At 42.1% G+C, this 12240-nt stretch overlaps 1 protein-coding gene across 1 annotated transcript in view; it reads left to right on the top strand.

Moving 5' to 3' along the window:
- The first annotated feature begins 12010 nt into the window (after positions 1-12010).
- Positions 12011-12240, top strand: part of LOC133229655 (zinc finger protein 665-like) — a 74255-nt gene continuing 74025 nt past the window's right edge. The window contains exon 1 of the mRNA XM_061386255.1: positions 12011-12059. Within this exon, the coding sequence (XP_061242239.1) occupies positions 12026-12059 (34 nt within the window). The 5' untranslated portion in view covers positions 12011-12025. The remainder of the gene's footprint in view (positions 12060-12240) is intronic.

Genomic DNA, 12240 nt, shown 5'->3' with positions numbered 1-12240 from the left:
AACATGTCATAAGTAATTTGGTTTTCAGGAGTGCCAGCTTGAGCATTCTTGTTAGCATGATCTCTGACTATATCACAAAACCACATTGTCCATTGAAGATATTCTCCTGGTTTAAGGAGAGCTTTTATTAAAGTTCGCCAATCATAGGGGAAAAAGTTTCCATTAGAAGATGCCACAATATTTAGAAGCTCTCTAGTAAAAGGCAAATGTGAGCCATACATAGTTATAGCCTTTTTCATTTGTTGCATGTGAAAAAGATTAAAACCGTCATATTGAGGTATTATGTGCCCTTGAGTGTCAGGATTTCTTAAAACTGGAAAGATGGAGAAAGCACTGGTGTTAGAAACTTGTGATTGCAAAACCAGTAATTCAGAGTCTAATTCGTGGAGGAGAGCAAGTAAGTGCAAATATGAGTTTAATTTTCATGCAACAAAGGAGGGCATTGTATTGGTTTTCTGCAAATATGAGTCTGTGCCAAGGACTTATCATTATTGTCCAGAAGAGCATTGCCAGTTTTGGTGTCAAAAAAACATCTGACAAAGGAGAGACTTTTGGAGTTGCGACGGTTGGCAGAGGAGGAGCATTTGGAGTAGCTGGGGTAGGGTTAGTAAGAAAATTTTGAAATATTTTATGTTGTTCTAATTGGTCCTTTTATAAAGTTGTATTATCTACTTGATATTCATGCAATAAGTGTTCTGTCTGTTGTCCAATATTGGGAGGGCTAGAATTTACCTTGAAATGGCAGAATTACAACTTTAATGAGAGCCCGTAGAAAGTGAAAGTGAAGTCGCTCAGTCGTGTCTCTTTGCGACCCCTTGGACTGTAGCCCACCAGGCTTCTCCGTCCATGGGATTCTCCAGGCAAGAATACTGGAGTGGGTTGCCATTTCCTTCTCCAGAGGATCTTCCCGACCCAGGGATCGAACTTAGGTCTCCTGCATTGCAGGCAGACGCTTTAACCTCTGAGCCACAAGGGAAGCCCACAATGAGAGCCCATAGGGGCCAGAAATCAATTGCAGTATTTTTCCCTGTTTGGCGGCCCGTTCAACATTTTCTTTGACCCGGTGCCAAATTTCTAAATCAAAACTGTCTTTATCAGAGAACCACGGATTACATTTAACCACTGTTTGAAAGTAAGCCTCTATTCATTGGCACGAAACCAAAAGTCCCTGAGCTTTAAACAAATGGTGAAGTAAAATAGACAAATGATGGGGATTTCTAGCCTTTTGACCCGTGTCTTAGTACTTACTGACCTCAATGGGAGTCTGGAGTCACTCCGTCCGAAATGCCACGTATACCAGTGTCCCTGTTCTGAGTGCCACTTTTTGGGGTCCTTTAACAGACCGGAACCTGGTGGTCCAGAGTCAATGATCAGAAAGTGAAAGAAAGAGGCTGATATTCCGTGGTTTACGCAGAAAACCAATAAAGTCCTTGACACAGGTCTTGGGTTGCTCACAAAAGCACCAGGTGCCCTCTCGAAGGGGTGAAGGCACAGTGCGCCTTCACACAGTGCGCCTCACTCTCCTGCAGGAGAGTGAGCTCGACGGGTCTTTACATCCAGAGAACTTGCAGGGGAGAGAGAGAGAAACAAAAACGTCATGGGGCCCTAACCTCTGATGCAGCAAAGGCGCGTTAATGATTTTTCTGTGCGTATATATAGGCTGTAGTACCAGAAGTTTCTTATGACTGTGATAAAGATCAGAAAACCAAACCTACAGCAACTGTTAACAAGGGAATTAATAATGGGATTAATAATGGTCACAAGGTCAGGAGACAATCCATATCTCAAGAAAGGGGATCGAGACTAAGTAGTTTCATAGTAAAGAGAATGTTTACTAAAGGAGATTCAAGCTTGTCTCACACAATGACTTCAGTTCCTGGGAGTAGTGTGCTGCTTCACTTGAAAAGAAACAAAGGACTTGTGAGAAACACCAAGTTAGGAATCCTCCTATCAAACAGTCCCTGAAAGCCCCTCAGCATGTGGGATCTAACTGGACCAGGCAACAACCTGTGTTTCATACATTGGTCAGTGGACTATTTACCACTGAGCCACCGGGGATGCCCTCATATTATTTTTAAATACAGGTATTTTATACAGATTGGCATTAAAGTATTTTGTGTATTATTTTCTGCTTGTACTACTATTAGATGACTCTAATTGTATAGAACCTGCCTGCACCTGTGGGAAAGGTGGGTTTGATCCCTGGGTTAGGAAGATCCCCTGGAGGAGGGAATAGCAACCCATCAGAGTGTTCTTGCCTGGAGAGTCCCATGGAAAGAGGAGCCTGGCAGGATACAGTCCATGGGATTGCAGATAGTCGGGCGTAACTGAAGCAGCTTAGCACAGCACGCAACCTTTACCAAGTCCTTGAAATACATAACCCACTTTGCCTGACGCCTCAACCTTTTGAAATGATTGAATTGAGAGCTCAATCCCTGTGTCGGAAACATCTCCTGGAGAAGTAAATGGCAACCCACTTCAGTATTCTTGCTTGGAGAATCCCATGGATGGAGGAGCTGGCAGGCTACAGTCCGTGGGTTTGCAAAAAGTCGTACATTCCTGAAGCGACTTAGCACACACATAGGCACTGATTACTGATAATTTCCTCTCATAGAGAAACTAAAGACATTTTGGATTATTAATGAATATGTTTGTTGCTACCCTGAGATGTTCTCCATAAGAAAGCAAATGTTTTTAGAAGTTATCACTGGTATTTATGGTCACCATGCTACAAAATGCTAATATAAAGGACAGTTCATGGTTGCTTAAGGAAAGTAAGATCCGTGTTTTTAGTAACAAAAGGTATAAGCAATGAAATTGATTTGGGATGCTCATAGCAGTGAGTGGGAGTGAGCAGAAGCTGGAAGCAAGTTCTTAATTGCCCAGATCGAGACTCCTAACACCTGGACCACAGGAGCCAACATTTAGGGCTAAGGTCCCTAGTGTGGCCTGCCTAGTCAAGAACAAATTCAGATGATGAGGCAGAAGATAGAGAGTAAAGGAAAAAGTTAATTGAAAGGAAAAGTACATGTGGCAAGGCACACGGGCAGCCTGAGAGAGAGAGACGCCTTTGGGAAGTGTAAATTCTTTACAAAGGACAGTTTTCCAGGTCTTCATCTTCCCTCAGGCCAATCACCTTGTTTATTCTCCCAGGTTAATTTGTCTCAGGACCCTCCGTGGAGTGTGCATGCATACCTTAGCCAAGTTGGATCTCAAAGTGAAGGCTTCTGGGAGGAGCAAGACTCATTATGGCCTGGAATTATCCTGTGAGTTTTGACTCCAAGCAGCCTTTCTGGGCATGTGTAGTGTCTCCCTTAATAAACAGGGTTTTTTCCTTTCTTTGTCCTTGCCATAATTATTCCCTGAGATTAGAGAATGACTGTCTATTTACCGTGTTTTTGTTGGGTGTAAATTCCTCAACTGGATCCCACCTATCTCTTATCTGGTATTTATGGTCACCATTCTACAAAATGCTAGTATAAAGGACAGTTCATGGTTGCAAAGGAATGCAAAGGGGAAGATGACAACATTCAAGACATTTAACATGGAGCCCATCAGTCTCCTACCAGAAAATTACATTTTATTAGTGAGAAAGAAAGTACATCTGACTTACAGGTGGCTGTCTCTCCATGAAGAAAATGATTTAATTAGGAAGAAATAAAAAAGAGAGAGAGTTTTTATGCAAAGTGGACCTCCAAGAAAAGAGGTCCCAAAAGGCAAAGTCTTTATATGATCTGTAACAATCTGTCATTTAACTCCGTCAGTGTTGTTGCTCGACTATGGGAAGCATGTGATGAGGTGTTTCAAAGGGATCTATTTCCTCTTTGTCCCCCTTCTGTGCTGGATTCCATCGAATGCCTGCTTTTTGGTCCGTGTAAAACTAAGCACTAACACCTCCAGAGATTATTTCGGACCCAGCCTGCTTCTCTTCCTATTTGCTGCACTTGGGAGACCTCATTGGAAGACGGGGAGGACTGGCAGCTCTTTGATTGCATTTGGTGTCTCGGATCCTACACAGAGCTGCCTTCAACCTGTCTTCCTGTTCAGAACCCTCGGCTATTCCTATTGTTACTTCTTTTGCCACATCCTTCAGGGGTGTGTGTAACAGGAATGTGGTTTGGATCTTCTGTGATTGTAACTCAGGAAACCTGTAAGGACAGTGGATATTGATTGAGGTCCTCTCTTAGACAGGACCTGAATTGAGATCTTACTGGTGCCTTGGAAACAATTTCCAAGAGGGATGGCTGAGTAACACAATTACACAGGTCAGTTCTTGTGTCTGATCTGAAGTTTCCTTTTTACACTCCTGGAGTTCGTTGTAACTTTTTGTCCTCTGTTCTGCCCAAGTGGGCCCTGGTGGTTCAGAGCATGTCTGAATCTGTAAGTCTCGGTGTCAGCCCTGCTTTTGCTCATTTACTTTCATGTTCCATGGAGTTGTGTACAGGAACCCTGTGAATCCACTACCTTTATTTGTAAGATTGAGGTAATTAGTGCTGTTAGGTGGCATAGAATGTTGCCTGTTTTACAGAAAAGGTCAGAAGTTACTGCCTTTTTTTTTTTTTTTCGTTGTGCCTTGTGGCAGGTTGTATGTTAGTTCCCCATTCCTGGATGGAATCTGTGCCCCCTCCAGGGTATGTGCGTAGTCCTAAAGATTGGACCACCAGGGAATTTGCCTCAAAGATTACTTTTGCTTAAAGAATATATTTACTTCCTGTCTTGCTTATTGTGACATCTCTTTGTCTACTTTACATCTTGTATGTTTTTATTTTACTTTTCATTTTTATGAGTGTTGTCTCTGACTCTGGTTAATAAGTTTTCAAATAATATTGGTTTTCTTCATACCAATACATTACATTTTTAAAATGTTTTTTATTTTTGGTTGCACTGGGTCTTTGTTGCTTCCAGGGCTTTTTGCTACTTGTGGCAAGCAAGGGCTACTCTCTACTTGCAGTGCACGGACTTCTCATTCTAATGCCTTCTCTTGTTACAGTGTATGGGCTGTATGCCTGTGCACAGTAGTTGTGACTCCCGAACTCTGGAACATGGAGTTGTGGCCTACAGGCTTAGTTTCTCCAAGGTATGTGAGAACTTCCCGGATGAGGGATGGAACCCTTGTGCCCTGTGTTAATTACCAGGTGGATTCTTTACCTCTGAGCCAGAAGGGAGGCCCCAAAACTTGTTCCTTGACATGTATTTTAGAACCAATGAACTGAATAAGTTAAAGTTACTGTATAGATAGGGAATTGCTCTACTGAATGACTGTTCTTTAAGTAGACAGTGTTTCATTTATTAATATTTTTTATTTAAAGATGATGGTCTTTATGTATTATATAATGTAACTGACATGAAACACTTGTCAATATCATAAAATGCCTATATGTCTATCTACTGATAGATTTATAAGAAGTATTTAGATAAGTTTTCTTTTTTTTTTTCCCATTATTTTAGGGAATTTCCTGAACAGTTGTCAACTGCTATTTATGTTTTCCATTATTCGTTAAAGTGCTTCTTTTGGATTATTTACCATTGCAATGTATTGCCTGTTAATGAATGCTCGTTCAGTTGATTGTCCTGTCTGACTCTTTGTGATCTCATGGACAGTAGCTTGCTAAGCTCCTCATCCATGGAATTTTTTTCAGGCAAGAATAGTTCAGTAGGTGTCATTTCCTCCTCCAGGAGATCTTCCCCACCAAGGGACTGAAGCTCCCTATCCTATGTCTCCTGCATTGGCAGGCTAATTCTTTACTATCAAGTCACCTACGTAGCCCTGTCTGTTCTTTACCATTTACTTATGTATAAGTATGCATAAAGTGTGTACAATATGCTATATTTTCTCCTCAATTATGAGACAGCAGTGTGTTTACTACCACGTAGAATGAGTTTAGAAGTCATGGTGCGAAAATACCCTTTTCTTTGAGAACTGACATGAATTTGGAAAAAATTAATATGTTCTGACTGTATCTTTGAAGCTAGGCTACCCTAAAATTAATTTGGATTACATGTGATTTCTCTTTCATTTTTAAACAGTTCTATTTGTTTAGCGTTTCAAATATTTTTAAGATCATCACTGGGAAGATGCATAATTCTGTTCAGCATGGATATGCCTTTTGGTATAATACCATGTATTCAGCATGAAACAATTTATTTATGAATTGTAATTGATAGAATGTATATGGTTTTTATATTTTGTAGATGTGTCTCAAATACGTATGATCAAGAAATTACAGGCAAAAGGAAACAGTGGTAAAAAAGAAATTTTTCAAAGAGTGGTGTTTGGAAGAGCTGAAAGCCATGAAATTGAAGATTTTTTCCTCAGAAAGATACAGGAAAATATGCATGATTTTGAGTGTCTGTGGACAGATGATGAAAGAAATGACTGCTGCTGCTGCTAAGTCGCTTCAGTCGTGTCCAACTCTGTGCGACCCCATAGACGGCAGCCCACCAGGCTCCCCCGACCCTGGGATTCTCCAGGCAAGAACACTGGAGTGGGTTGCCATGGCCTTCTGCAATGTAGGAAAGTGAAAAGTGAAAGTGAAGTTGCTCAGTTGTGTCTGACTCTTAGCGACTCCATGGACTGCAGCCTACCAGGCTCCTCCATCCATGGGATTTTCCAGGCAAAAGTACTGGAGTGGGGTGTAGACTTCAGAATATATGTCTTTCCGAGAAACCACACGAAAGTAATGTGCACACTGGAGCTTTAACTCAAACATCAAAACTGTGGAACGTGAGAGGATATATATGAACAGCAAACTTGGACAGGTAATGAATATTGTGTAGTCTGTTCCATGAAGTACTCACACCATGGGCATAATGAAGTGATTCATGTGTGTCAGAAACTGTATACTATACTGAATTTGGAAACATGTTTAAGAAAACAATATTTCCTCAAGATTCCACCCCCCCCCCCCCCCCAATTCATATTGGAGGGAATCCTTATTTGGCCATCTTTTATGACAGTTCTTACAACAGATCACAGAAGAGAGAATTCATTTGAGGAATAAATAAATCTTCAGAAAGACAAACGTTGACACTTGCAGCTTATATCCTCCATGTGGGGACCCCTGACCTTCCTGCATGTTACCCTTTCAGTATGATAATTTCCAGGCCCATTCACTTTGGTGTTTAATTTTGTTTTCCCATCAATGTTGCATTTTTCTTGGATAATTCTGTTCAGTTTGTGTTTACTACTTCATATGTGCTAAATCCTCAGTACATCTACTCTTGGAATTCCATGAAGACTTCCCCCAGGTGTATGGGCGAAACCATTTTAAGGTAAGACCACATCTATCCACATCTGAGTTTTCTGTCTGCATGTGGAATGTGGACAATTCACATGCAGCTTTTTTCTCAGAGCAGAGAAAACAACTGACTGCTTTTTCACTTTCAATGAAGAAAGGCTTATTCTCACTGGCTATTTCTTCACCAGAGCACAGCTGGTAAAAGAGGAGATGAGGGGATAATTTAGTTACATCAGTATGATATTTCATTACTGTCTAATCATACACATAATATCCAGGATGCTGTGCAAAGACTTTTTTTTTCTATGATCACCAGGGAAATGGCAAAATGGAAAATATTTTTCCTAGTATTGAGGCTGCAGAGCAGGGCTCTGTGGGGCTCCCAGGCATGGAGGCCTTTTGAGTTCCCATTTCTTAAAGACAGGCCTGCAGCCTCCATAACCTTGTATGAGTTCCAAAGGGCAGAACAGTTGCTAATCAAAGAAGGATGCTCATGACGGGACAATTGGGTCCATCTTTTTTGTAACCCTATGGAGACAAAATAGGTTGCCATTTCTTCCTCCAGGGGATCTTCCCGACCTAGGAATCGAACATGCAACCACTGCACTGATTAGGAGACTAGACCGTCTAAGACCCTGCACACAACTTAATCTTGTCACCAACCCCATCCTTTTAGAACTTTGCAGAGGAAACAAGAATACAAGACTGTTATGGCCTTGATCCTTAGCATATATCCCTGCTGCTGCTGCTGCTGCTAAGTCACTTCAGTCATGTCCAACTCTGTGCGACCCCATAGATGGCAGCCCACCAGGCTCCCCCATCCCTGGGATTCTCCAGGCAAGAACACTGGAGTGGGTTGCCATTTCCTTCTCCAATGCATGAAAGTGAAAAGTGAAAAGTGAAATTGAAGCTGCTCAGTCGTGCCAACTCTTAGCGACTGCATGGACTGCAGCATACCAGGCTCCTCCATCCATGGGATTTTCCAGGCAAGAGTACTGGAGTGGGTTGCCATTGCCTTCTCCAGCATATATCCCTAGCGGATGATAGAACATCTCCTTACTCACCAGGGAGGGGGCCTAAAGTGTTCCCTTTTAGCCTCGCACATATATAAAGCCACTGTTTATCCTCCATAACTCTGTCTCTGTGTTTGTATTTCAAATATTTCAGTTTGGCATTTCTGCACAGAGAGCCAAGATTTTGGCATCAATATAACTTCTGGGTTCTGGTTCAACCCAGACCTCTGACTTGCTGATTCAGAGGAATATCTTTCAACACGTACTGATGTCTCTAAGATGTGATAGGACCAGACACAACAGAGCCCAAAGGAACACGCAGGGCCCCTCACCAACGTTCAAAGGTACATACACCAATGTTCTCAGGCCTTGTTGTTTTTATTATTACTGGGTTAATATCCCTAAGGTTCCATTTTTAACTATTACATGTGTATTTATCTTCTTTGACTTTTCTTGGTATTATAGCTTACAATGACAGAGTTGAAGCTTACTTCAGATCCTGTAATTACGGCAAAGAGCAAAGATTAAAGAATTCTCCCACATGACTTCCAGGAAAAGGCTTACTGCCAAGAGCAACCCTTCCCCATTATCACCGATTTAAGGCCCCACTAGGCCCCCTGTTTCCCTGGGAAAAAACCAGACACACGCACCACAAATTCCCAGTCTATGCCCTATCAATGATGTGTTGTTGTTTAGCCGCTTAGTCACTGCAACGTCGTGGGCTACAGCATGCCGGGCTTCCCTGTCTTTCACAATCTCCTGGAGTTTGACATTGTGTGGGTTGCAATGGGAGAGGGTGTGACCCTGTATCGTGACCATTTATGCTGTTCTATTGTATTTCAACTTCCTTGAACTTGTTTCAGATATTCTCAGGAAACTCTCTGTGGATGCTGTTTCCTTCTCTGGTAGTTAACTAGTTGATTCTTTAGGTTCAGTTGTCACTCCCAACCACCTGAGCTCAGGTGCTGTAGCCTCATTTCTTAACTATTTGATCTGAGTGATTTCTTAGAGTGAAAGAGTTTTCTCCCCAGTAAGGTGGACACAGATCTTTCTCTAACGTGCTGTTATGCTGATGACAAGTTCATCCGTGTGAAGTCTTTAGAGTAATGCTTAGTGTGTAGGACGTGCTGAAACACCTGTCATCAGTGTGATGATGTCGTCATCATCACAATGTGTGTTCTTTTAAAGTCATTGTGGACTTTGTCATCTCTGAAGACACCAGTCTTGCTGTAACTCATCTAGATAGTGACACTATGTCACTCAGTGTGTTGAATGTAACACTTCTGCATAGTCAACCCAGTTTGGTTTTAATTTGTGTATTTTTCATGTATTGTCCACATACATGACACATTCATCTTGATTGCAGGATATTAGTTCAGTTCAGTTCAGTCGCTCAGTCATGTCCGACTCTTTGCAACCCCATGAATCGCAGCATGCCAGGACTCCCTGTCCATCACCAACTCCCGGAGTTCCCTCAGACTCACATCCATCGAGTCAGTGATGCCATCCAGCCATCTCATCCTCTGTTGTCCCCTTCTCCTCCTGCCCCCAATCCCTCCCAGCATCAGAGTCTTTTCCAATGAGTCAACTCTTCGCATGAGGTGGCCAAAGTATTGGAGTTTTAGCTTTAGCATCAGTCCTTCCAAAGAACACCCAGGACTGATCTCCTTTAGAATGGACTGGTTGGATCTCCTTGCAGTCCAAGGGACTCTAAAGAGTCTTCTCCAACACCACAGTTCAAAAGCATCAATTCCTCGGCGCTCAGCCTTCTTCACAGTCCAACTCTAACATCCATGTATAACCACTGGCAAAACCATAGCCTTGACTAGATGGACCTTAGTTGGCAAAGTCATGTCTCTGCTTTTGAATATGCTATCTAGGTTGGTCTGAACTTTCCTTCCAAGGAGTAAGCATCTATTTAATTTCATGTCTGCAGTCACCATCTTCAGTGATTTTGGAGACCCCCAAAATAAATTCTAACACTGTTTCCATGGTTTCCCTATCTATTTCCCATGAAGTGATGGGACCACATGCCATGATCTTCGTTTTCTGAATGTTGAGCTTTAAGCCAACTTTTTCACTCTCCTCTTTCATTTTCATCAAGAGGTTTTTTAGTTCCTCTTCACCTTCTGCCATAAGGGTGGTGTCATCTGCATATCTGAGGTTATTGATATTTCTCCCAGCAATCTTGATTCTAGCTTGTGCTTCTTCCAGCCCAGCATTTCTCATGATGTACTCTGCATATAAGTTAAATAAGTAGAGTGACAATATACAGCCTTGATGTACTCCTTTTCCTATTTGGAACCAGTCTGTTGTTCCATGTCCAGTTCTAACTGTTGCTTCCTGACCTGCATACAGGTTTCTCAACAGGCAGGTCAGGTGGTCTGGTATTCCCATCTCTTTCAGAATTTTCCACGGTTTATTGTCATCCATAGAGTCAAAGGCTTTGGTATAGTCAATAAAGCAGAAGTAGATGTTTTTTGGAACTCTCTTCCTTTTTCCATGATCCAGCAGATGTTGACAATTTGATCTCTGCTTCCTCTGCCTCTTCTAAAACCAGCTTGAACATCTGGAAGTTCACGGTTCACGTATTGCTGAAGCCTGGCTTGGAGAATTTTGAGCATTACTTTGCTAGCGTGTGAGATGAGTGCAATTGTGCGGTAGTTTGAGCATTCTTTGGCATTGCCTTTCTTTGGGATTGGGATGAAAACTGACCTTTTCCAGTCCTGTGGCCACTGCTGAGTTTTCCAAATATGCTGGCATACTGAGCACTTTCCAAAACTGAGCAATTTCTAAATTTGCTGGCAGCACTTTCACAGCATCATCTTTCAGGATTTGAAATAGCTCAACTGAAATTCCATTGCCTCTACTAGCTTTGTTCGTTGTGATGCTTTCTAAGGCCCACTTGACCTCACATTCCAAGATGTCTGGCTCTAGGTGAGTGATCACACCATGGTGATTATGTTGGTCCTGAAGATCTTTTTTGTACAGTTCTTGTGTGTATTCTTGCCACCTCCTCTTAATATCTCATGCTTCTGTTAGGTCCATACCATTTTGTCGTTTATGGAGCCCATCTTTGCATGAAATGTTCCCTTGGTATGTCTAATTTTCTTGAAGAGATTTCTAGTCTTTCCCATTCTGTTGTTTTCCTCTATTTCTTTGCATCGATCGCTGAGGAAGGCTTTCTTATCTCTCCTTGCTATTCTTTGGAACTCTTCATTCAGTTGCTTATATCTTTCCTTTTCTCCTTTGCTTTTCACTTCTCTTCTTTTCACAGCTATTTGTAAGGCCTCCCCAGACAGCCATTTTGCTTTTTTGTATTTCTTTTCCGTGGGGATGGTCTTGATCCCTGTCTCCTGTACAATGTCATGAACCTCTGTGCATAGTTCATCAGACACTCTATGTATCAGATCTAGTCCCTTAAATCTATTTCTCACTTCCACTGTATAAAAGTAGGGAAAACCACTAGACCATTCAGGTATGCAGGATATCATAATCTTAGCAAAAAGGGGAAATTATAAATTAGAGTTGAGACCAACAGTTTGCTTGAAGCAGCTTTTAATGGATCTATCAAAACATTACTTCAACTGAATTGAGCTTTACCCCTCTTACCTCTTCTCATTTTGTGTGAAACTAAGAATCCTCCTCAGGGCCCGTTGGTGAAATGTGTTTTCATTTCAGGCACAATTGACCTTCAAGGATATGTTCATAGATTTCACTCCTGAGGAGTGGGAATGCCTGAACCCTGCCCAGAGGACCTTGTACCAGGACGCGATGGTGGAGACCCTCAGGAACCTGCTGTCTGTGGGTGAGGATCACTTCCCCCTGAAGTAGGGATCTTCCCTGGGGTACCTCTGCATGTTCCCTCTGTACCTTTTGAGATCCAGTTTTTCTTGACTAAGCTCAAAACCTTGTTGACTCACACATGTAAAGCTTCCTGATTGGCATCAGGAGTTTAAACTTGACTTTCCTTCAGGTGACCTGCCCAC

Source organism: Bos javanicus, chromosome 18, assembly GCF_032452875.1.
Source record: "Bos javanicus breed banteng chromosome 18, ARS-OSU_banteng_1.0, whole genome shotgun sequence".
NCBI classification, from domain to species: domain Eukaryota; kingdom Metazoa; phylum Chordata; class Mammalia; order Artiodactyla; family Bovidae; genus Bos; species Bos javanicus.
This window is presented reverse-complemented; position numbering and strand designations above follow the sequence as displayed.